Raw genomic sequence first — 26,154 nt, 5'->3', positions numbered from 1 at the left:
TTGGTTTTTGTTCTTCCCCACACTTCCCTACTTCTCGTTAGGCATTTTTCCATCCAAACACTTTATTACTGAGGTCAACGGGCCTGGGACAAATTGCAGTGGATCGTTTCATTAGATGTAATAGCTTATTTCTGTGAGCCAGAATACTGGGTGCGTGGTTTCATATTATGTTAATGTTTGATTGCTTTTCATATGAAGATATCTTGAACAAAATACATACACTTTGGCTCAATTCCTCAGCATGATGCATCAAAGTTCATGGATCTTCAAATACAAACTCAAACTGTACAGATGTTAATTATGGAGAATGACACACGTGACCTTTGTTGCGAACCCCTTCAGGCACATGTTACAATCGGTTTCAAGATAGAAAACATAAGAAATGTTAATGTTTCTACACAGAATATACATAGAAACAAGTCAGAATGGAACAACAGAGAAACACAGACCAGGTATGTGAGCTCTTGAGGTGCTGAGGTCGTCTCTCTCTCTCTCTCTCTCTCTCGTCTTTTACATCCAGCAGAGTGAACGTGAGCGACGACCTGACCCGCAGAAAAGGTCTCACCTTCGTCCCGAAGGAAGCTGATGAGTTTCACGTAGAAGCTGCTGAAATAGAGAAGATTGATTTGCGGTTGTTTTTAAAAAAAAAAAAAAAAAAAAGTGCTTGTGCTGGAGGCTCAGTTCCTGCAGGAGCCTTCGTCATCGGCCTCAGAGGTCTGGTCTTCCTCTGTTTTGATATTTCCAAGAAACCTTTTGTTTTCCTTCTTTTAAACATTCCTACGTTCATACAGTAATATAAGGAAATGCTCCTGGTGACTTGGGAAGCAGAATGTCGCGGGACAAACGAGGAACAGATGACTCAGTCCGGATACGGTCCGTCGGCTCGGTTGTCACGGTGAAGCGGTATTGAAGCGTTCCATACGGCCCCGTCGACTTACCCCCCTGATTGCGCGCGTCGTTTCAATTAGCTGCCGCCGAGCGGGGATGTAATGACAAGGCTGAAACGTGCCAGCAGTCTGTCATCTGACGAGACCTGTCAGTGTCTCGCCGACAGAATCAGATCCCGAGTGGCGGTGAAGAGCCCTGATGCAGGAGCAGACGGATGACGATGAGGTGATATTGCCTCGGGGGTATGGGGGGGGCTTTCTGGAAGACTCGAGAGTTAGGTGGGGAAGCTCAGAGAGTTTCCGTGAAGAAACCAGGAGAGATTCTGAAGACCACAAAGGGGGAAATTCCCCAAAAAGTGTTTTCGTTAAGTCCCAACGACACGAGGAGCACGAACATTATCCTCGTGGATACCGGATCTACTGAGCTAGTGGAGCTGAGAGAGTTTCAGACTTTCCTTATGTCTGCAGGGTTTGAAGTAATCTGCACCTTATTAGAAACAACTCGTGTTTATAACCTGCCTGAAGATTAAAAACGTGGCCTGCGGACTTTTTGTGGTAAAAGAAACAAAGAGTGTCTGTTTACAATCAGGGTTTATCACCAGAAAACCTTGGTAAGGTCCAACAAATGTGACGGATATGTTTCCTTCCCTTTGGAAAACATTTGAAAAGTGAATGTAAATGCTGTAAATATTATATCAACATATTTTTTAGGCCTACCAATATACTATGATCCAGATTTTGCTGATATTTTCAGTATCAATGTGACTTACAGTAGAAAAAATATGTTTTGTTATATTGATAGACAGGGTTGGGTCCATTATTTTGAAATGTACTCAGTTATTGATTACAAAGTACATGACAATTTGTGGAATCAGTAACTTAATCCATTGGATTCCACAAAAAAACAGAATCTGAATACTTTTGGATTACTTCAAAATCCAAAATTGCAAATATTCCACTTTTTACCACAAAAATGGACGAAAGCACAACATTTTGAGTTCCACAGATTAATCTTCAACAAAAATATTTTCAACATAAATACAATGCATTTAGCATATTCAGCATTTACAAAAGAGAACCCCCAAAAAACATTATCATTATCCATAAATCATAGAAAAATAAAATAAAACATGAACAAAACTGGCAACCTGAGAGGGGTAATGTACACAGTATATATATATATATATATATATATATATATATATATATATGAATGTCATTTTAAAATTGCCAACACAATTAAGTAATCCTTGAGACCTTGACAATGTATTTATGATCTAATTACAATTTTTTTCCAAATCTGATTATGGTTACCTCTTTTTTGTAATCCGATTACATAAACCAGATTACATGTCGTCAGTATGAGTCTGTCTGCACTTCAGCACGTTGTCCCTTTTTTGCATTTGCTGCAGACCGGAGGGTTACGTACAGTAACCTCCAGGAAGCAGCGTTGCGATCAAAGATTCAGTCCGCGTGTCAGTGTGACGACTAAATACACTTTGACTTTGTCTTCATCTTTCCCTCCACGCTGTCGTTCACACATCGGCCCGCTGATCGATGATGATTGACTGCGCTCCCCCTCCTCCCCCGTCTCTCGCCTCTCCCTCTGCTCCGCCAAGTATCCGTCTGATGGATCAACGATGATTGACGACTGAACACGTTGGACTCTGTCTCTCTCTCTCTCTCGGCGTCGCCTTCTTTTCCTTCTCTTGCCGTGCAGACGACGCCGTCGCCTTTTTGAACAATGTCTAATTCATTTTTAATGAGCGGAGCACTTTGAGCTCCATCCTCACATCTTCTCTCTTGGCTCGGCTGAAGCGCCGTCACCACGGGCCAAACGCTCGAGGCCTCTTTCTCTTCTACCCTTTCATAGTTCATGTGTGGAACCTCAATGGGTTGTCGGTTGGTCGATCTGGTTCTGGTTCTGAAACCTAGAATGACCTCTCTTCGCCTTCCTCCCCGCGTGTGTCGCAGGCGCCGGCTCCTCCTCTCCGGACGGCCGGCACCGCCTGGTGTCTCTGGGCAGCCTGTTGGACGACCAGCACTGGCACCGGGTCGCGGTGGAGCATCACGGCGACCACCTCAACCTCACCGTGGACGGGAGCACGGCGTGGGTGCAGATCCCGCCCGGGTTCACCCTCTGGGACCACGACCAGGTAGGGGGGTGTGTGTGTGTGTGTGTGTGTGTGTGTGTGTGTGTGTGTTGTGTGTTTGTTAGTGTGTGTTGCTCACGAACAACACAAAAAAACACTCTCACACACATTCCTGCTTTTCCTTCCATCTCTGTACGTGTCTGAACGCTCGCCGTCCGTCCCGTGCAGATGAGCGTGGGAGGCGACCGGGGCCTCGCCGCTCGCGGTGCCGTCGGGTCGGACGGGAATTTCTGTGGCTGTTTGGAAAACGTCCGTTACAACGGCGTGAACCTGGTGGACCTCGCCAGGCAGAGCGACCAGCGGGTCACCGTGAAGGTGAGCGAGCGCACTCTGAAAAGTTCACACACACACACACACACACACACACACACACACAATAACCTGGAGCTGCATCCGCTGGTGTTTCTGATCTGTTTGAACTTTAACATCACATTTTGGTCCATCAGCAACAACTGCAATATTTCAACAAATACAGGATTATTGTATTCACAATGTGAAAGGACATTTGGCAACTACTGTACAGTACCTTGGCAACAAGGAAGAAGTCGTTTTTACTTTGAAATACTACAGTGAAGTCTAGCGTTCAATTAATGGAATGATATATTGTGTTTAAAAAATTTTTTTTATTGAGAGTGGAGTCAATATGCGTAAGCAAGAATGTACTGTAAATATTAGATTTAATAGTGAGTATATGAATAAATGCGACAAATAGATAGGTGGTGAATATACAAAACTAATACAGCAACCATTCTCATTTTAAGATCTGTGGGGTAAAAGAAGTACCGTAACAGTAGATATATATGTATATATATGTATATATATATATATATACATGTACATAAAAGGAAAAAAAATCAACCCACCCTCAGTTATAAACTTCAGCTGTAAAGTACTTGTAACAACCCCCATCACATAAATGTAGTGAAGTAAAAAGTAAAATATCTGCCCATAAAGTATTCAATGGAATAACCCAAGTGAAGTACAAATAGTTTATTAAGATCAGTGTGTAAGTTATGAACTTTCCATACAAAAATACTAGTTTTCAACACACAGTCTAAATGACACATAATAACATACAACATAAGGTACTTATATATGTCGGCGGTAACCATATCACCATGTGTACGGGTCCGTTTTTTTTCAGAATCATAAAGGTAAAAGCTGAAGATTAAATTGAGAGCAAATAAAATGTACAATTACACTAAAGAATTGCAGTGTCAAGACTCCTTGCTGTCATTCCCTCTTGCACGTGAAGACACGTACCATCTCCTCTGGATCTCTGCGTCGCTCTCTCCTCTTCGAGCCTGCGTCACTTTAACAGCCCCACAAAGAGCTTTTTCTACATTCCATCATGTGTCCGCTCGCCTCATACTGTACTTCACTGAGAATAGAAGCTCAGTGGGTTTACTGTAATTGCCCCTTTTCAAAGAGTACGAGAGAGAGAGAGACGACCAACTGCTGCCAGTTATTTAATTGCCGCCTTATTTCTCGCTCTTCTTTCTTCCCAAGTTTCTCCTCTTCGTCCTCCGTGACCTCAGAGAACTGTTGGGCGACATTGGTTCCGTCAGCCTGAGCCGTTGATGCTTATTCTGAGCTCGGCTATTATCATTATGGTAATGCAGTTTAAGGAGACTCTGCCGATTAGATCTTTCGCCGCCACGCAGCCTCGGAAATGTATTGATATTCATGCATTATCATGTTTTCCCTCATTTCGCTATAACAATTTCTCTCTCTCCGTGTCTTCCCCCTCTCCGTCTCCTGCGCTCCATCTGTCTCAGGGCAATGTGACCTTTTCCTGCGTCGAGCCCGTTTTCGTCGCCATGACGTTCACCGGCCCCCAGAGCTTCCTCCGGTTGCCGAGGGCGACGGGCGGGCCGCCGCCGGCGCCGCCGGGCGTGGCGGTGGCGCTCCAGTTTCGCACGTGGAACAGGGCGGGGCTGCTGCTGACCTTCGACCTCCCGAGCGGCGGCGGCGGCGCCGTCTGGCTGTACCTGAGCAAAGCCGCGCTGCGCCTGCGCGTCCACAAGCCGGGCAGGGCGCCGCTGGAGCTCAGCGCCGGTCAGTCCGACCACCAAGTGTCTCCATCTTGTGTGCAGTTACATCTCATCCTTTTCAAATGACGGGCAACAATACAATTGTCGACTAAGAGGAATATCTGGATTTTGGTCGTGTTATGGTTCTGTGTCTAGTTTCGGACCCTAAAGATGGAAAACCAGGAAGATGAGACAAGAAAAAAGTTTCAAAGTGTTTAATAAAACTGGTTTTCCGAAGAACCTGCATCCAGGAGGCCGGCTGAGCAAGGCAGGGATTCTGACCCGGATTCATTCAAAGGAATCTGACTTAAGAACGAGGATGAAAAGGACGAAATTTAAAAGTCCAGATGGTCGAGGTCGTGTTTCTTATCGCCTGTGTGTGTGTGTGTGTGTGTGTGTGTGTGTGTGTGTGTGTGTGTGTGTGTGTGTGTGTGCGTGCGTCGCCAGGCTCGGCTCTGAACGACGGGCAGTGGCACTCGGCGGCGCTGGTCTCCAGACGAGGACATCTGAGCGTCGCCGTGGACGGAGACGAAGGGAGCGCGGCCGGTCGCGCCAGTCCCTCGTTTGACGTCACCGCCGCTCAACTCTTCTTCGGCGGTGAGGACGAAAGAGCACTCGCAGAACATTTGAACTAGTCAGTACCATGGTTGTTGTTTTCCGTTGTTATGAAAACAGTTGCTTTCGGTTTCCTCTCGTGCGCAGGTTGCCCCGCAGAAGGGAGCGGCCACGAGTGTTCGAACCCCTTCGACGCGTTCCAGGGCTGCGTGCGTCTGCTGACCGTGGACGACCAGCGGGTGGATCCGATCGAGGTGCAGCGGAGGCTGATCGGCAGCTACGGTCACCTGCAGATCGACGTGTGTGGCATCATTGACAGGTCAGACGAGGAGACGTCGTAGGCTCACATTCAGGTTCATCCTTTTAATTTGGGTAATTACTTGAAAAGGTTCACATGTTCAGTGAACGCATCAGTTTCCTGCGGCTCCTCTTTCACAGCCTCTGTCTAAAACACTTGGTTTTTAGCTGCTGTCTCTTTAAGGCCCCTCCCCCCAATCGAGCCCACTGTTGTCATTGGTCAACCAGCTTCAGCACATATAGGAAGTTCTTTCGCTCTTGCTTTACCCGACTTTGTTTGGGGGGGGGGGGGGCTTGTCCAGACTGGCCTCGATACACACCTCACGTACTTCCGTAAAATTGTGATGTCACCATGTTACGGAAGTATCGTCCGGACGACTGACGAGGCGTTCAGGAGCATCAGGAGCAGAGTTCTCTGTCATGGAGAGGATCTCCCTTTTACTTTCCGCTTGTTAACTTTGCAGACATTTTACATTCACAAAAAAACAGTAACACACGAGAGGAAAGGGAAAAACTGGAGAGAAAAAAAAATTACAATGTCTCCTTTAATTCATCACATACACATTATTCTCTGGGCCAAACTTTGCGTGTCAGGAGGCTATTGTCAGAAAAAGAGGATGCAATGTTGTTAAAGTTCTTTTGTGAATCCTCTTTGTTAATCTCCCCCGGAGGCTCTGTGACTGGTGTCTTGTGAAATTGGGTTACGTATGGATTATTAGACAGCGGTGGATTGGGTACAGAGTAAAAAAAAAAATTATGGCAACGCGTTTCTCTGCCAGGAAAAAAAAACAATCGTGTTACTTTTCTTTTGGTCATCTAGCATCATGTGAGGTGGAGCTTCTCTCTCTCACACGGGTCTAATGCGGTTTTGTTTTTCTTTGTTCCTTGAAAATGTGATTTATTTGTGGAACACACACACACACACACACACACACACACACTCACTCACTCACTCACACACACACACACACTCACTCACTCACTCTCACACACACACACACACACACACACACTCACTCACTCACTCACTCACTCACTCACTCACACACACACACACACACACACACACACACACACACACACTCACTCACTCACTCACTCACACACACACACACACTCACTCACTCACTCACTCTCACACACACACACACACACACACACACACACACACACACACACACTCACTCACTCACTCACTCACTCACTCACACACACACACAAACACACACACACACACACTCACTCACTCACTCACTCACTCACTCACACACACACACACACACACACACACACACACACACACACTCACTCACTCACTCACTCACTCACTCACTCACTCACACACACACACACACACACACACACACACACACACACTCACTCACTCACTCAGAGTTATTGCTCAGCGGGGACCTGAGAGAGAAAACATCGTCTTTCTGCTACCCGTGTTTTATCTGCCTGGCGCCCGACCAACGGTTTTGTCTCAGCGTGTCTGCGTTTGGAAAAATTATGGAATATTATGTTGCAAAGTTTTACCATCAGTGGACTGGAGTGATATTGGCACGTTTGAAATGGATTTCTGGTTCTGGCCTCAGCTTTCTGCTGTTCTGGAATTCTTGTTGCCAGATGATAATAATCATCATTTTCACCATCTTTGTTATTGTTCTGGTTCTGCTTTTCAAGAGAGACGGAGTTCCCCCAGTTATTGTGCATGAGGCAGGACATGACATCAACCCCCCCCTAAAGAAAACCAAAAACGTATCACTGTAAAGCTGTTTTCAGACATGAACTCCAAGAAATGTCCGGAAAAAATTGGGTACGGATTCTTTCTGGAGTTTGCCTTTTTTCCGTAGACGCGTTCACAACAACAAGAAATTTTTCCCGGGAATATTCTGTGCAAAGAAAAAAGTATTTATCGTCACGTCCCTGTGCCGGACATTAACACACGCCCCCCTCGCTCGCCGTGACTTTTTCCCCAAAATGTTCCTGCCGTTTTCTCACATGGGGCATTTTTACGTAAGCAGGAAAAGTTCCGGAAAATGTCCGTATCAATAATTGCAGACATTTGCGTTCTTACATCCAGCGCCTCCAGAAAAGTTGAGGAAAGTGTCTGGAGCACGCCGGTACGTACTCGGACTGTCGGCAGAGAAACAAATGCTGCTTGATATTAAAACGCTGCTGAACAGACACAAATATTACTGTACACTTAGAAAACAGATTAGCGCGGAATCAATACCGTGGACATTTCCGCGCCATCCAATAGTGGAGATGGCGTCTCGTACGTCTCCTTTCTTTCCCTGTCTACAGAAGATGTCAACGTTAGACCGTTTCTTTTCTTCTCCAAATGATTAGAGCCCCATCGATAAATGACGGCAGATGTACATATTATCCACCAAGCAGCACTTTCTTTCAATAAAATGTGGAGTCGGAAAATTGATTTTCGCTCCTGAGCCGCCTGACTGTTCACATCTGTGCCGACTCAATCGATGAAACTCTGTGGCTTCAAATCGATCACGTGGCACTTTTGCCAGATATGAATATTTTCCCCCGTAAACAAGGAAACGATGGACGTGCCAGGATTCATAACGGATGCGTTCAAAAAGCACAGAGCGCTGGAGGTCTTTTCAGGGACAGTGCTGCAGCTGCCTCCGTGACGACTTTTTCTTTGACTCTCGGATTGAGAAAGAGAAAAGAATATTGGTGATAAAAAACAGAAGTTTTGCGTCTGACACGTCTGCCTCCTCCATCCTGACGTACGCCTGACGTTCAGAAGTGGGGGAAAAAGGATAATGAGTTGAGGTGGGGAGAGTTTTGCTCAAATGTGTTTAGAATAGAATTGAATAGAATAACCTTCATTTGGAACATTTTTAAAAAGTAACAATCAATAACAAATATTTAAATGACAATGGATAACAAATGAGCAGGATCAGTCTATAAATACTAAATACTAATACAAATCTTCAATACATCAATTACATAAACCAACTCTCCACCACTGTGTCCATCCCGAGTCGTAAGCAATATATTTCTCCTTAATTATCACCCGAGATTGTGGAAAGAGTAATAACACCACCAGTTAACCTTCCTCCTTTTTCTTTTACCTCATGAAAATTATGATTATTTTTTATTTTATTTGAATTGTAAGATATTTCTACTTTGTTTGATTTCTTCCTCCAGTCCGTTCCCAAAACAAATATTGTTATGTTTTGTTGTTATGCACATGTTTTTCTAAGAGTGGTGCGAACATAATTTTGAGTTATTATTATTATTTCAGTTATTACTTTTAAGGATATGTTTCACTCAAACATGCAGTCACATGTGTTCATCCCAAACGGAGGATTCAGGGTTGTTACTTCAACAAAGCATCACTGTTGTGCACACATTTTTATCCTCCTACATTTTCTAGTCAATCCAATATTCAAGATGTTATTTTTTTACATAATCGTTTCATTGTCATCGAACAAAAGTGCCTGAACTACATCCAGCGAAGCTCCGTCCAACCGTAGTCTGACTGTGACACATCTCTCCTGCCTGTTGTGCCATCTGATTTCTTCAGTCGGGTGACGCAATTTTATATAAAGTGATAAAAGAGTCGAGAGCACGTTTACTTTTATCTTCAGCGATTCAGTGTGTAAAGTTCCAGCTGAGGCAGAAAAAACTTTGAGCGAAATGTTCCGTTATTCCCTTTTTTTTCCCGTCTTCACTGCCGACTCCACAAAAGCGTCCTTGTCCTCCCACCTGTCGGGGCTGACGTGGGTTCCTCCCTCCCTCTCTCTCCCTCCCTCTCTCTCTCCCTCTCTCCCTCTCTCTCTCTCTCTCTCTCCCTCTCTCTCTCTCTCTCAGGTGTTCGCCGAATCACTGCGAACACGGCGGCGGCTGCAGTCAGTCGTGGACGACCTTTCACTGCAACTGCTCGGGCAGCAGCTACGGCGGAGCGACCTGTCACACCTGTAAGGGCCCGACACGTCCTCCTCAAAGCTCAGACACTGTGTGTGTGTGTGTGTGCGTGTGCGTGTGTGCATGTGTGTGTTCGTGCGTGTGTGTGTTCGTGTGTGTGTGTGTCGCCTGTAATGAGACGACCTGCTGTTTATTAGTGTCGCGTCCCCTCGGACGATGTGGAGGTCAAAGGGTCGGGCTGAGGTCGAACCTCTTCGCTGCAATCATCATCATCATCATCATCATCATCATCATCGTCATAATCGTCGTCGTCGTCGTGTGGATGCTGAGAAGTGAGTCTGAGTCCAGGGGAAGGGAAGGAAGGCGGCCGACACACAGACAGAGAGGAAGAGGATGGGAGCTAAACGAGGGGAAGGTGAAGAAGGGACCCACACTGTGGGTCTGTGGGTAGAAGTTTGCACTCGGCAGTCGTGATTAATCTGCACAATCTGCAAAATTTCAAATAAAGAAACTAGTAAGCAAATCCCAAGTAAACAGTCAGCAGTTGCTCCGGGCTTTGCTTCCTTCTTCCTCCTCATCGTCCAGTAGCGTTTCCTTGGTTTGTATGAGAACTAAAAGGAGAGAGAATAATTCCAACCTTTGGGTCCATATGACGATAAACATCTAAAGATATGGATGATGATGTCTGTCCCTCTCTCTCTGTGTCCTCAGCGATATACGAGCAGTCCTGCGAAGCGTACAAACACAGAGGCAACACGTCGGGGTATTACTACATCGACGTGGACGGCAGCGGGCCCATCGGACCACAGCTAATATACTGCGACATGACAGGTAGCTGACACACACACACACACACACACACACACATTAAAAAATTAAAAATCCCTTTTCTCTTCTGCGCCAGAGGACGAGACGTGGACGGTGATTCAGCACAACAACACGGAGCTGACCAGGGTCCGGCCGTCGGCGGGACGGGCGCCGCACGCGGCCCGCTTCGCGTACGCGTCCGGGGACGGGCAGCTGGCGGCCGTCATCGGCCAATCGGAGCACTGCGAGCAGGAGCTGACCTACCGCTGCAGGAGGTCCCGTCTGCTCCACGCGCCAGGTCAGCGGATGCTACTCTGCGTCGCGCCGCGGAAGATGCACCGTTGAATCGCCGTCAACAGTTTTAAGGCTGTTGCATAGTTACTGTTGTTGGTAAACAAATAAACAAAATATAGAATTAAATACTAAGAGGAAAAAGAAAATATATAAATAGGAGTCCTTCCCACTGGTGCTGAAGCAGGATCGGGTCAATGCCCGGAAGCTCCAGAGCCGGTCGTCAGGGTCAAATATGTTTTTCTCCATTTATACTCATATTTGTTATTGTACAAATTCTTTTCCGACTTTTTTTTTCTCCATTATAATTCATTCCTTGGCCCCCAGACCCTTATAGATGGAGACTGACCCATTGTGGGCTAAAATCTCAGCTGCTAATCTCTGGATTTGCTGCTTTGCTTCTTGTTATAATATAAGTTGGTAACAGTGAATGAATATGACTCCCATCGTGTGTGTGTGTGTGTGTGTGTGTGTGTGTGTGTGTCTTTCAGACGGCTCTGCGCTCAGCTGGTGGGCGGGAGGTCCGGGGGAGGGACGGCGGCAGACCCACTGGGGCGGCGCTGCGCCCGGCAGCCGGCAGTGCGCCTGCGGCCGCCAGGGGAGCTGCGTGGAGCCGCACCACGGCTGCAACTGCGACGCCGACCGCACCGAGTGGTACTGACACTGTCTCTGATATATGCGTGAGTGGGGGAAAAATGTGATGAAATGATGGATCCATCGTCACGTCATCCTCTTCCCGTCTTTCGCCCTCCTCTGCCTCCGAAGGGCCAACGACTCGGGCCTGTTGACCCACAAGGAGACCCTCCCCGTCAGGTCGCTGGTGCTGGGCGACGTGCAGAGGCCCGGCTCAGAGGGCGCCTACAGGGTCGGACCCCTCCGTTGCCACGGAGACAGTAAGTCCCTATTTATTATTATTATTCATATCACATGGCCTTCTTTTGGCGTGGCGCGTGTTTGTACGTCATCTCTCAGGAGCGTCGCCTCTCATCTCGCCTGCGTGCGTTAAAAATCACACGTCTATTTGCATTTCGCAGAAAGCGTCTGGAACGCGGCGTTTTTCGACCAGGAGACGTCGTACCTCCACTTCCCCACGTTCCACGGCGAGCTGAGCGCCGACATCTCCTTCCTCTTCAAGACCACGTCGTCCTCCGGCGTCTTCCTGGAGAACCTGGGCATCAAGGACTTCATCCGCATCGAGCTCAGCTGTGAGTAAACGTCTCCTCCTGCATCTGATCTGGACTCAGCTCAGCCCGGGGGGGGGGGGGTTTGATGTCCTCCATCCCTTTTTAGACCCTAAAAGAAATCTACTTTTCCAGAAAGTCCACCGTTTATTTCATTCTTTTCTCCCTCCTCTGGGGAAATCACTGCGGTGTCATTGTTCCAGCCTGCTGCCGTACGTTTCCTTTATAACCGCCATGAGTTTATAGATCTGTCCGTCTTCGTCTGGTGAAATATCGCCGTCCGTCAGGACAACAGTGTTTTATCACTTTATGGGACTTTGACTAAATGTAATCTACCGTAGCACATAAGAGTCGCCGGGCTTTATGGAATCAGACCAGAGGGGTAACCCTTTATGACAGACTATAAATATATATATATATATATTTCCTCACAAGATAAAGAAGGTGGTGAAGAAGTTTAAAACTATACAGGCTGAGAGCTGATGTTTTATATGTGATGTCGGTTATGTAATGTACATTATGACGGTGCAGCTTGTGGATTAGTGGTGCAATGGACCTGTTTTCCATTTCCTTTTTCAAGTTTGAGTTTTAATTTTAGTTTCCAGCGTAAATGCAAATATATATATACGCAGACAAACTTCCTCTTGCCGTCCCGTCGCCTTCCACAGCCACACTTTGCATTTTCTCAACTCTCTCAAGTCGTCCTTCTTCCCCAGTTTCACATATAGATTACAAAGAAGTCCATCTTCTCCATTCGGAGATGAGTTATTAATACCGATAACAATCAGTATCCATAAATAAAACCAAGATTTTTCACAATCTGTGTCGTGATTTTTCTTGACTTTATGGACACACATGCATTTTCAATCCACAAATACTAAGAATTTTAAATAAATGTCAAACATATTTAAAAATAGATACAAACCCTGTATTCTATATATATATATATATATTATTTTATTTTATTTATTTTTTTTATTATTTTTTTTCAAATTTATTTTCAATTTGAAATTCATTAAAACATTAAAACTGGCTTTTGTGTATATAAATTTCTGAATGTGCGTTCATCAGTTATCACTCGTTCAACAATCTGTGGATGAACACAAAAAATGTAACATTAATCTCAAAAGCGATTGTTATTAGAGGGACGAACTAAACGTTTACTGGAGTTGAGTTGTCTTTATTTTTACATTCTTTTGTTCAAAACTGGCTGGTGTTCAGAATGTCCGTTGCTAAACACTTTTCAGATCTTTAAACACATTTACAATTCTTGTTTTTATTCGTGGATCAATGTAACCGAAACAAATTTATCTCGACGTTTCCGGCAGAAATATTAACTGCGAGAATTCAAATGTCGGCTTCCTGCAGGAAGCAACAACATCAAGGCAGAGTGAATGTAGCTGAACGTTTTATCACAGACGCTCTTCATGTCCTCGCAGCTGGTTTCTGTGAAAAACTACTTGAAGCAGAGATTCGTCGTCTTTGTAGCCCGGTCGTCAAAACTCGACAGCGGTTTTACATGGTTTAACCGGTTGCTATGACAACTTCTCTTTGGTGTGACATCCCTGTGAACTACAGTCGTCGGGGGGGTTTGATGTTTGTTTGCTTCACTCGAATGACTCATTACTTTAGTCTGAATATATATATATATATATATATATATATATATATATATTTCTGGTGCGTGTCAGCGTGTCGACTGGCTCCCGCTGCCGACATCTCTTCATCCTCTTCTCGCCCACAGATGGTGAAACTCTGACAGGGGGAGTCGGCGCTTCGGCGTGGTCCTTTCGGCGACAGCGAGGGAGTTTGCAAACACAAAGGGGCCTTTTGTAGTCTCGCCGTTAATGAGGGGAGACCAACAGAAAGGGCTGCGCAGTGGCGTAGTGGTTAGCACTTTCCCAGTGTTCAAACCGACCAGGCCCTTTCTGTGTGGAGTTTGCATGTTCTCCCCGTGTGTGCGTGGGTTCTCTCCAGGTTCTCCGACTTCCTCCCACAGTCCAGAGACATGCAGAATGGGGTCAGGTTCATTGGAGACTCTAAAGTGACCGTAGGTGTGAATGTGAGAGTGAATGGTTGTTTGTCTCTGTATGTGGCCCTGTGATAGGCTGGAGACCTGTCCAAGGTGAACCCCGCCTCTCGCCCAACGTCAGCTGGGACGTGACCCTTAAATGGATAAAGCGGTAGACGATGGATGGATGGATCCTGCAAAGACTGCTCTTGGATATTAAGAACACATTGTGATAGTAAGTCCCCATTCTCCCTTCTCCTCCCATGCAGCCCCGACCGAGGTCCTCTTCTCCTTCGACGTGGGCAACGGCCCGCTGGCGGTGGGCGTGAGTGCCGGCTTCCCGCTGGACGACGGGCGGTGGCACCGCGTGCGGGCCGAGCGCAACGTGAAGGAGGCCTCGCTCCGCCTCGACGGGCTGCCGGCCGCCACGCAGGACGCCCCCGCCGACGGACACGTCCACCTGCAGCTCAACAGCCAGTTGTTCATAGGTGCGTTTGCGTCTGTGACGGGAACTGCTGCACGTGGATGGAACGGCGATTCAAGAGTTCTTCTTATCCTTCACTCTTTCACGCATGCACGACACGTACAGAAATGACTCTGTCCTCGCATGGCACATTTTTGCGTCTCTTCTGCTCCATGCTGAAGTGAGCAGAGATGGTAACCTGAGATAAGACAAGACAGGACTTTATTAATCCCACACCGCTGACATACGCTTGTTACAGCAGTTTGAGGTTTGAAGTAACTAAATAAGTAGTAAATAAATATGCACATATATATATATATGTTGGGCTGCAACAGTTAATCGATTAGTAATCGATTACTAAATTAAACTATTTTGATAATCGATTAAACTAGATTTTATAGAAATATACGTCAAAATGCTCCGATTTCAGCTTCTTAAATGTGATTATTTTCTGGTGTCTCTGCTCCTCCGTGACAGTGAACTAAATATCTTTGGTGTGTGGACAAAACTAAAAGCATCATGTTGGTGGGATTTGAGAAACGCGATCGACATTTCATGGACAAGAGAACTCACCAATTAATCGAGAAAATAAGTGACAGATGAATCGAAAATGAAAATAATCGTTAGTCGCGGCCCTATATATATATATATATATATATATATATATATATATATATATACATGTATATGTATTAGTTGTGCTGGATGGCACTCAGACTGTACAGATTCCCATCCTAGTTCATACTCAACATATTGTCCAGTGTCCAGTAGATGAGAAGTCTGAGTTTGTAATGTGAGAAGTGGCGAGAAATCAATAACACAAAATGGGGGAGAAGATAAGAAAAAGGGAACAGTTTCCCTGTCACAAGTTGAGCAGCAGGACAAGCAGCGCGTCGGAGAGACTGACGAGTCGGCTGCTTGATTCTCTCACCTGCCAGTTTGTGTTTCACTGCATTTATTTTCCCATAAAGTTATGTCACTGTTGCGAAATCTGTCGGCGTGACTGTGCAAAAAATGATGTCAAAATTGAATAACGCACGCTCGATGTTCACAGCGATGGAGCCTCGACATCGAGAACCAATTCGAGGTTTTCATACAATTCAGACATGAATAGAAAAGATATGAAAAGGAATATGATACTTGCAATTGTCCAACAGTCGCCTGCTTTAAGAACCCACGACTAAAAGAACATTAGAAGAGGGTTTAATTTTCCAAAGAGCAAAGTGTTTGGGTTATTAAAATTTTAATTTGAAAAACTAATTTTAATTTGAAAAACTAACTTTAATTTGAAAAACGTCACCTTGTCTTCAGCCTCAATCGAGGGGAAAGGATGATACAGATGCAAAGATGCAGCAAAGTACGTGATCTGCTGAAATTAATAGTCAACCAATCGATCAGTTTACAGATGGAAAAACTCCCCTGCAACAATTTTCACAATAGATTCATTGTTTCAAGTCATTCATCGGGAAAAAATGGCCAAACCTCCCACGGCTGCAACTCCAATGGGTGATAACTGTGAAGACGAGATACATATTCTCTCTGTCCCTGTCTCTGCGCGTTTCCCCCCCCCAGGCGGCACGGCGTCCAGGCAGAGGGGGTTCCGCGGTTGCATCCGCGCCCTGCGGCTGAACGGCGCCACCGTGGACCTGGAGGCGCGCGCCAGGATCACGCCCGGGGTGGAGGCCGGCTGCCCGGGCCACTGCAGCAGCTACGGCCCGCTCTGCCAGAACCGGGGCCGCTGCGTGGAGGGAACCGGCCGCTTCTCGTGCGACTGTGGCCCGTCTGCGTACACGGGAGCTTTCTGCGACCGAGGTGACGAGGGCGCCGCGCACACACACACACACACACACACCGCCTCGCGTCCGCCGGGAGCGCGGTGGCCCTGCAGCTGCACACTCGACGCGTCTCGTCCTCGTTTCGCGGGACGATCCTGCGGGACGCGTGATGAATATCACATATCCCGAAGCTAATCACGAAGATTGCGGTTGGCTGATTTTGAAGTGGTTGCTTTAATCATCCGAAGGCGTCCCGAACACATACCACAATTACAGACGGTTAGTCTGCACTTGTGTTTTTCAAAAACCAAAGGAAGAAACACATGAGTGACATAACGTTCCTCAGATAACGACACAGATTGTCTTTCATAATATTTCAAGATTCCTCAGATGCGAAGAAGAAGCGGCGTGCAAACGTTTCGTAATCTTCCGAAAGTATCGGCACAAATACCGATGTTAGGAACAGTTCAATGAGTCGCATCAAGGTCCTTTCAACGAACACACACTTTGACTTATTGTCATTGGCTTTTTTTGGAGTCCTCACAACCGGACAGTCACGCAAATATGTGTTCAACCATGAACCGCTCTGCCTCCGTTGCCGGTCAGAGTTGCACAGATACATCTGCAATGGGGGAAAAAACTAAAACAACTTGAATTCACAGTTACAGTATAATTAGCAGCCAGATTCTTTCTTTTCTTCCACCTGTCAGCTGGTCTTTCTGTGGCGGCCGATGCGCCAGCGCGCTAATGAGGTCCTCGTCAGTGCTCCCGCCGAGACGCTGTTGAATGCACACTGTATATACTGTGTATACAGGAAATATGAGAAAAGAGGAGGAAAGATAGTTGTAAACCAAACTTTGGACTCTGCTCAAACTCCAGCAATGTTTGTTTTTTTGACATCGTCTCCCCCCGGCAGAGGTTTCCGCCACCTTAAAGTCGGGCACGTCCGTCAGCTACGCGTTGGACCAGCGGGCGGCGAACGGGCCGAACGGGAGCGACGGCGCCCCGCCCTCCTCCCCGGGGGCGGAGAACATCTCCCTGAGCTTCAGGACCAACCAGAGTCCGGCGCTGCTCCTCTACGTCGCCTCCCACCGCGGAGAGTATCTGGCTCTGCTGCTCAACAAGCACGGTGATTTCATATAAGAATAATAATCTTTATGGAGCACTTTTCATTGCTAAGAGCAATCATAAAGTGCGAAACATATATTACATATAATAATATATATTATATACTCTGTTGAGTCGTCAGTATTTTAAGCGCCTGGATTTGGTCTTTGTGGCGTCATCGTCATGACGTTGACCGTCTTCTTCTCTCCACTGCATGATGGAGGCTTCTGTGTGACAGGAGGAAAGAGGAGAGGAAGTTATGGATAATTCAAAAGAACCAAAATGTCTCAAATCAAACCAAACTGTCTGAAAAAGCCGATGCAAAAAAAACTATGAAATCGAATAAAACATGTTGTTGTCGTTGTGCGACGTATTGAAAATCATTAATAATGATTTTCAATACAAATTCACAGCTTATTTTTTCTTAAACTGATTCAAAAGTGCAACAGTTAAAGAGCAAATTAAAACGGAATCATAAGCTATGATTTGCTGTGAAGTGCCACCGTGTCAATGTCAACAGATCTTTATATATTTCCATGAAGTTCAGTGAATCACCTGACAAACACGCGTCCCCTCACCGTTTCTTTATTCAATGTTAATTATGTCAAACTGTTTATTCGTTATTCTTGTATGATCTTGGCTTCTCAGGTAAAAGACATTAGCAGAGTGTTAATTGGACATTACATCACCTTTATTCCATGTTGATTAGCGGATAATACACATTTTCTTCCATTTTTAGACTAGTTGTTGAAACCTTTGGTCTAGAAACTCTGAAGACTTCAGTTGGAAAATAGAGACATGTGGAAATGTGACGTTAACAACTGTGGAAAGGTGAAAATTTCAGGCATCACCAACGTTTCACCACCTCCGAGCTCCTCGCCGACACTCGGTGGAGTCTGTCGGCTGCGTGCGACTTGTTAATTGTGGTCATTGCAGTTTAAATACTTTCCTTTGTCTAACAAATGTGGTACCAGAACAAAAAGTAAACTGCAGGGCTGAAAACAAATACATACACTCTCCTCGGACCCGTTCAGATTTCTCTGTGGCCTCGCCATGACTACCTGCTTTCGCGGCTATCATTCCAGATGAATTAGTCATCAGAACGCCTCTCGCCCGTGAAATGCCATGAAAATCCAATGAATTAACTCGATTCTCTGTGGCATTATCGACAAATTCTTGGCCCTAATTTTCTAATTATCGGATTCTTTTCAGTTTATTAATTCAGCTGCTGTTGCCCCGGAACATCCAGACCTCTGTTAATACATATTAATACGAACCAATATGAATTTCTATTAGCGTGGATGATGGGTTCAAGGACAGATTTAAGCAAAGAAAGACACATTTCGGACGTGCTGTTTTGTTAAGGTTTATTTCAGAAGTTAAAAATGTGGATTTTAAATCCGTTGCATTAGTTGAAGATGACTCGTGGTTTCGCTTGTTGTTACGCTGCTATGTGCCAAAAACCAGTGTGATGTTTTGTTGATTTCTGGTGTGATCAGACAAGCTGGAGGTGCGATACCGACTGGACGGCAGCAAAAGTGCAGAAACCCTGCACAGCAAAGTGAGGAACCTCGCCAACGGACATCTACATACGGTTACTATCAGCCGACTGGCAGATGCCGTCTCTCTGCAGGTAACAGACCAAACTCACGAGAGGCTGCACTGTTCTGCTCAGTCAGAATTAGAACCTGAGTCTGATGTTGTCAGCAGATGCTTTGTCATACAACTTCATAGACCAGGTGAAGAACGAACCGCGAGGGGCGAACTGCAGTCAAACCTCTGTCAAGTGATTTTTCTCATACGTTCAAGATAGTACTGTCTCTACTGGCTCAGTTGAGCTCCCCATAAGTTAGAGTATAACCTGGAGGGAACCGACGCAACAACAGAACCTTTGTTCAAGCATAAGTTTTACTTCCCTACGCCGATGATACACAACTGTTCCTCCACATCTGTTTCGTGAGAGTTTGGCCATTGGATCAAACACTACCTGCGAATATTCGCCTGTTCCCTTTCGGATGCGGACGTCAGTGACGTCGGTAGAATCCCGAATGCTAATTGGCTTTCACGAAAATCACATCATGCAAATATTTCTGCTTCAACTCGAGCGAGTGAATCGAATGACGCAAATTTAGAATTTTCACGTTATTCGTGTCGGCCGTTTCTTTCAGATTGACCAGAACTCCAAAGAGGACTTCAACCTGACGACTGGTGTGGAATTCAGCGGCATCCGGTTGCTGGTTCTTGGCAGAGTGCACGGTACGTGAGGCGGGATTTGATAGAGAAAGTAGAAATCGGTAGCTCTGTCAACTCAACAAGAAGTTTTTCCTCCTGCCTTGTTTGTGCCTCCTGTGATTTTATACAGTGTGACTTTCCAAACTTTACAGACAGAGTTCTCATTGTGCTAGACGTATAAAACCCATAACACCTCTGAGGCTGTTGTGTGGACGTTTGCCTGTATGACATTGTGTATATATATTTTTTTCCTGGAAAGCTACACGGACATGGACAAAAATATACCCCAGATCGCTCTGATTCAATATATGGAGACTGTAGAGCAGATATTTCAGCCGAACCAGGGAATCCGTCTTTTTTCGGCATGAGAGACTATTCTCCCAAAATACCCCTGCTCTTGTTTTTTCCGTCTACCTTTGTCATACTTTGTCATGACCCAGTTATGTTCTTTATGAATTGTGCCTTCGGAGACAGAAAGAAATAGGTTGTTAATGAGATGAGAGGCTGCGGGACCACCAGGTGAAGCACTGACACGGCAAAACCCTCCGCAAAATGTCACACTTGTCTTTGCCAGCCTCGACTGAACCAATGACAAGAGGGTTTTTAGGTGAAATTAGACTCCTACTAAATGTTTCATGTGATTAAATCCAGCGATAGCATAATGTCGGTCTTCCATTGAACAGATTTTAAGGTCGACTTCCAAACAAACATGTGTCCCTCCGTCTCCGCAGACTCCGGTGCGTTGGACCCTGAGATGGCTCGGCTCGCCTCGCTGGGTTTCGCCGGCTGCCTCTCCGCCGTCCTCTTTAACTCCGTCAGCCCCCTGAAGGCCGCTCTGCTCCACCCGGACACCAGCCCCGTCACCGTGACCGGCCCACTGGTCCAGTCCATTTGTGGCTCCACCTCGACCAATCCCCATGCGGCAGAACCCACACATCACCAATCAGGTCAGTTGGGGGGTAATTGGCTCTATATGAGTGCTAACTGCGCTAAGCCCAAAGTTCAGGATGAACGCCAGAGGACGTTCAGCGAGCAGTTTAGCTACAATATGTGAGTTTGACCATATTTTCAAACCCCAAATCAGCAGCCTTAGGAGTGTACCTTCATGCACACGTGTTACTGCGACATTTCCATTGTGCGTGACCGGAAATGAACTCCCGCAGTTGTGTGCAGGACGCAGCAATTTCGATGACGGGTACTTTGTGAAGGAACGAGTAAGCGAGCTCTTTGGAAATCGCAGACTTTCTCTTGGGCATGACAACTAACCGCGAGCAAGTCGTGAGCTAGCCATCGAGCCGTAAACTCACAGGCTAGCCCACGGCTTGACAACGACACATTGATTGATTGATTGACACATACCGACAAATCAGTGTTGAATCCATATCTGTTGCGCTCTGTTTGTGTTTTTTTTTAATTGGTTTAGGTAATTAAAAGTGGATGAGAATATGATAAACGTCTATGTAAGCACCCAAAAGCAAGTGTAATATTGTCATTTTTCTGTCTCATAGTTGTAGCTGTGATTGTAACTAGCCTAGCACACTCTTCCGTTAACCGATGGGTCCTGTCATGATTTTTTAAACTGTACATGACCTTCTCAGTAGCATTGCCACAAAAGTTTTCAGTGCGTCTCATCACAATTGTTCCTTTCAAATGTCAATCATCTGCTGCTATGGGAATTCAATGGACTCCCAAAGGATTGAATTAAGGACTAAGAACTCTGTTCACTCCCCATACGAACAATAGCTATGTAATCATCATAGTTTGTATTTGCACGCACAAAAGGGAAAGAGGATTTAAATTCCAGTTCAACTTTAAAACTCGTAGGACAAATATCTTTTATCCCAAAGTTTTGCCTGTTTAACAAGCAGTTTAGGACATCGCTAACTCTGTGCACTGTCAGACTCTTCTGTCAGGTTGTCAATGTCAAATGTCTGTCTGTGATGAACCATAATGGTGATTTTTGCATATTTAGCCCCTTTGACTAAATTGTTTTTTACGAATACATGTAGCACAGCTCCTCTACGTGTTGAAATCAAATATTAGATTTGTATTTAAGTTTCTAGCCGTTCATTTTCACAATGGGGGGATTAAAAGACAAATGAAGACATCAGGGGAAAAACAAAGGCTCTTTATCATTTGAAGAATGCACATGTTGACAATACCTCTCATGTGGTTTACGATTTAAAGGCCGTTTCCTGCAGCTTGAGTCGCAGTGGGTTGTGGCTCGTCAGGAGAGTGTTGGTGTTTGGATTTGTCTCAATTTCTATCAAAATTGGATTTTTTTTCCTGATTTAATAAGAGAAAGAAGAAGCCAAACTCCAGGTTTTCATAAGGTTTCTTCGGAGCGGTCAACGCTGTAGGGCGCATGTGACAAGCCAATAATCAGAGCGCCCACTTCTTCTCAAGGGAGTAAAATTAATAAACGTTATTGAGTTTCCTTCATGGGCCTCACACTTCACGATGGGACCTTTGGGTTCCTTATAATGTAATGACGCGGAGGTGATGGCCACCAGACGAGGCGATGGATCGCACTATGATGTCCAATGTGCCTAATCTGCTCTCGCTAATGATATGAACCCCTGTTTCCCTCCACATTTTCAGCATCTCTCTGCTGTTCAGCCCTTTTTTTTCAATTTTCCATGTCACTGACGACCTCCCCGCTCCTCCCCTTTTTCTTTTATTCTAATGCGTCCTCTTTTTATTCCCCCCTTTGATCCTTCTCGTCCTCTTGCCCTTCTACTCTTTTTTTGGTCTTGTCCCGGTCCGTGTCCTCTGTTGTTCCGTCTGTGCTGCAGGTCAGTCTGGATCCGTGGAGGCCGGTCGGCCTGTGGTCAATGCCGTCAGGGGCGACTCGGCTCTGATTGGAGGTACTGCAAAACACGCAACACTGCAATTGTCACCGAATCAAACTGCGAACGCAAACCGCGAGGGTGTGGCGTGCAAGAGTTTAAGTTTGGAAAACTTCAGATTCTTTAATTCTCTTTATTTCGACACTTGAAGAACTGAAATAGTTTCTGTGTAAATTTAGGCAAAACAAAAACCAGAGCAGTCCCTCGAACAGCATGACCGTGTCTGAGCACACAACAGAAAACCGCCAATCGGAATAAAAATGACGTCGTACTCTGTCCATTCTTTTTTTTACTGTTTTTTTTAACTTTGGTGCAGAGAACATGCGAATAGCTGAAAATTGCCTCGAGAGAAAATGAGCAGACTGTCGCACTAATGACGGAGCCGAAGCAATTTGGTTTCTTGTGCCCGTTTTCTTGGCCACTTCCCAGTTGCGTTTTTAATTTTCATGATGTTTTAGTTTTCCAAACTTCTGATCGGTCACAATTGAAAACTCGTAATGCGAGGGAATGAGACTTAAACACAGTAGGTCCAAGTTACAGTTAGGACATTTTTTATTCTTATTTGAAATAGTCGTGTTTCTATCAAACCTTTTACAAACAGCACACGTCTTAATATCACAGCGATGACATTACTGATTTTAGTTTATTTTGAACTCTGTGTAAACACTGCAGCTCAATATTTTTCATTAACTGCAGTTAAATACACTGATTTTTCACTTTTGTCTCAATAACAAAACAATTAAAAAATAATTGTGGTGTCACTCAATTCTGAAAAATTCATAAAAAATCATAAAATGGCACCATTTGAAATGGCTTTTATCTCCATAAAATTGGAATCAAAAAAATCTGAATCAAAATAATTTGCAAGATTAAGTTGTGAACTTTTTTCTTTTTTTAACTTGAGGGTAAACGTAAACGCAGCAACAGCAACGAGACGCTGGAGAAAATTAATGAATTCACAAGCGATACAATCTTTTGAGCAATTGCTTAAAAACAACAGTGTTAATTTCCATAAAGTCCATAAAGAGCTTGAGCAGTTTTCCAAAGTAGAAAGTGGAGAAAAATAACGTGTCTAGATGTGATGCCAACATGGAGACAAGTCTCTAATTACTGTCAAGGCCAATTCTACTAAATATGAAGGGGTAAATACCAACTGTGTCTTACATTTGTAGATTTCTTATTCACTATGAATATTATTAATATTAATTAATTAATTATTCAACTTTGAGATTGCTTTTTAGCAATGAAAAGTGCTCTATAAATGAAATTTATTATTATTATCATTATTATTATTATTATTATTAGAAGAACCTTTTTCTGTTGCGTGGTGCCAAACAAATTAGTTGGAAAACAATAAAAACCTGTCCAAATAGAGGTACTTATTGATTCATTCTTGTGTTAAATTTGAGATGTGGTTTGTATTCTACCATCCCAAACTTGTTTTTTCTTCATAGTTAAATTCCCTAACATGGATCTAGGAAGTCCAGCCATCCTCATCCCTGAGCCGCTGTGACTCTTTCCCCCCCCCAACTTCTCCGCTCCGCAGGTCTGATAACGCTGGCCATCTTCGTGACCGCGTCCGCATTGGCCGCGACGGCCCGGTTCCTCCACAGGCGGCAGGGGACGTGTCCGGGCCGGGACATAAAGACGGTCAAACCCGAGGACGGCCCGGAGCTGCCGCTCGGCGGCCAGACGTGCTCGCACAACGGTCCCAGCGAGAACCAGAAGGAATACTTTATCTGAGGCGAAGGTTTGAGCTGTTGCCCAAAAACCTGGCGGGTGTTTTTCTGGGGGGGGGAGGGGGGGGACGAGGGGCGTCTTGTCAAGCCTCAGGGCTTTGCACTAAAAACACTGAGCCGGAGCAGTGGCTCGAGGAGACGGAGGAGGAGAGACACGCTGTCTTCTTTTGGTTGTTTGTTTCTGTGGCTGTATTTTTGTAAAGACTGTATATAGATGCACAAAAAGACGAAGCGTTGAATTTATAACGTGTCGATTACCGTCAGTGGAACAAGTGTAAATATGGAATCATGTAAAATTGCGACTTTATATGAATCTCTGTCTTCTCTTTTTTTTTTGTTCATTATATTTTCCATGACGTTGGTATGAAAACGGCTTTGTTGGGTCCTGGATCGTGTAAATGCATTTTTCTGACACGGATGATGAACGTTTACTGTTTTCTGTTCATTTCCGGTTGAATTTCTACTTTCTCTATCATCCAGATTTGTTTATTTTATTTTGCTGTTAAATTCTGTTTTGTTTTTTCTTTTTCATTTTTATTTGCAGCACCTGTTGAATGAAATGTGAGAAATCCAATGTATGTTCTCATTTTGTCAGAGAGTCGCACGTTTTCCTTTTGGTTTATTGATTGATGGTGGAACAGATTCTGTCTTCCTGCCTTGTTTGTTCCCACCACGGAAATATTTCATCTTTTTTTTTAAACCAACAACAACAATGTCTGAGAGTTCAGATAATTATCAATGTGAGGGGCAAAAAAAAAAGCATGTATCATCTGATGGAATGTGGCCATACTACTGAAGAGATTATTATAAGCGAAGAATAAAAAGGAATAATAATAAACTTAAGCCTGTTGCTGCAGCAGCTTTACACAGTCTGGACTGTTTGAGTTGGATTTTAATTTTGTACAGATATTATAGTAACAAACTTTATTTCTTTTCCGTGGAAATAAAATGACCGATCTTTTTAGTTTTGTTTTCTTTCCTGGAGTGTTTTTTTTTTCTTCTGTTGGCTGAATTCCAACTATGATTTTTTTTTTCTCCAGATTTTCATGTATATGGATCCTTTAAAAAAACAACAGCAGTTGAGCATGAATAATGAAGAAAGAAGCTCAGAATATAAAAGTTAATGAAATAAAATAAAACACATTAATAAGACAAAATCAGGGTCCATTAAAAAGCGAATTAATAAATAAAAATCATTGCATTATTAACAATTTTTTGTATTTTTTTTTGATAAACTGGCTCCAGTGTCACCCATGGCAAAAAGCTGAGTCTTCGTCAGATGGTTAAAAGTAGAGCTGAATTAATGAGCATGACATTTTTTGTGCAATCAATAAACAGCTGGGGTTTTTTAAAGCATAATTTGAGCAAAAATCAGGAATTCTGATAATGTTGAATAAAAAAAAAATCTGGAGCTCTTTGAGGACAGGTCAAGTCGTCCCGTACTCGTCTGCCTGAAGAGAAACCCAGACAGTCCGAGCATAATTAATGAAATCCTTTATCCAGTCATGGATAAATCTGAGAAAAAACTCCTCTGCCGTCATTTGACTTTTGATAACTGAACGTCTGATTGAATTATTTCTCTGTGAAATGAAGCCGAAGCAATATTAATCACCATAAATTCTCCTCTGTGAGCATCTGGCACTTCATAAGTTTCTTGTGGAGTGGTCTGCTCATTCACTGTGTGGCTTCTCTGATGGATATTAATACGCAGGGAGGAGATAACTTTTCCCGCCTGCTGCTTTGTGAGGCGTTCGGTTGCTGGACATGTCGAGCTAATTCCTGTCCAAAGGCCCCGGCGCCTCTCCCCAGGCTGGAGGCGATAACCTGCGGACCCCACAGCGTTGGTACGGGATGGGGATCCCACGCAAAGACTTAAC

The 26,154-nt window shown here is 44.7% G+C and overlaps 1 protein-coding gene across 10 annotated transcripts in view; it reads left to right on the top strand.

Annotated features, from left to right (window-relative positions):
- Positions 1 to 25,241, top strand: part of LOC118283832 (contactin-associated protein-like 4) — a 47,458-nt gene extending 22,217 nt beyond the window's left edge. For 3 of the 10 annotated variants that reach the window (XM_047335163.1, XM_047335165.1, XM_047335168.1), the window contains 20 exons: positions 2,862 to 3,043; positions 3,209 to 3,355; positions 4,819 to 5,098; positions 5,521 to 5,670; positions 5,776 to 5,947; positions 9,769 to 9,875; positions 10,020 to 10,154; positions 10,534 to 10,653; positions 10,727 to 10,927; positions 11,412 to 11,574; positions 11,686 to 11,813; positions 11,955 to 12,125; positions 14,382 to 14,600; positions 16,148 to 16,387; positions 17,267 to 17,479; positions 18,957 to 19,090; positions 19,626 to 19,713; positions 20,421 to 20,636; positions 22,485 to 22,556; positions 24,085 to 25,241. In XM_047335163.1, the coding sequence (XP_047191119.1) occupies positions 2,862 to 3,043; positions 3,209 to 3,355; positions 4,819 to 5,098; positions 5,521 to 5,670; positions 5,776 to 5,947; positions 9,769 to 9,875; positions 10,020 to 10,154; positions 10,534 to 10,653; positions 10,727 to 10,927; positions 11,412 to 11,574; positions 11,686 to 11,813; positions 11,955 to 12,125; positions 14,382 to 14,600; positions 16,148 to 16,387; positions 17,267 to 17,479; positions 18,957 to 19,090; positions 19,626 to 19,713; positions 20,421 to 20,636; positions 22,485 to 22,556; positions 24,085 to 24,281 (3,335 nt within the window). In that variant the 3' untranslated portion in view covers positions 24,282 to 25,241. Of the gene's footprint in view, positions 1 to 2,861; positions 3,044 to 3,208; positions 3,356 to 4,818; positions 5,099 to 5,520; positions 5,671 to 5,775; positions 5,948 to 9,768; positions 9,876 to 10,019; positions 10,155 to 10,533; positions 10,654 to 10,726; positions 10,928 to 11,411; positions 11,575 to 11,685; positions 11,814 to 11,954; positions 12,126 to 14,381; positions 14,601 to 16,147; positions 16,388 to 17,266; positions 17,480 to 18,956; positions 19,091 to 19,625; positions 19,714 to 20,420; positions 20,637 to 22,290; positions 22,557 to 24,084 lie in introns of those variants that run through there. The other 7 variants (XR_007031602.1, XM_047335164.1, XM_047335166.1 and 4 more) reach the window with 7 other exon arrangements.
- Positions 25,242 to 26,154: the final 913 nt, after the last annotated feature.

Source organism: Scophthalmus maximus, chromosome 10 (genome assembly GCF_022379125.1).
Source record: "Scophthalmus maximus strain ysfricsl-2021 chromosome 10, ASM2237912v1, whole genome shotgun sequence".
NCBI classification, from domain to species: domain Eukaryota; kingdom Metazoa; phylum Chordata; class Actinopteri; order Pleuronectiformes; family Scophthalmidae; genus Scophthalmus; species Scophthalmus maximus.
This window is presented reverse-complemented; position numbering and strand designations above follow the sequence as displayed.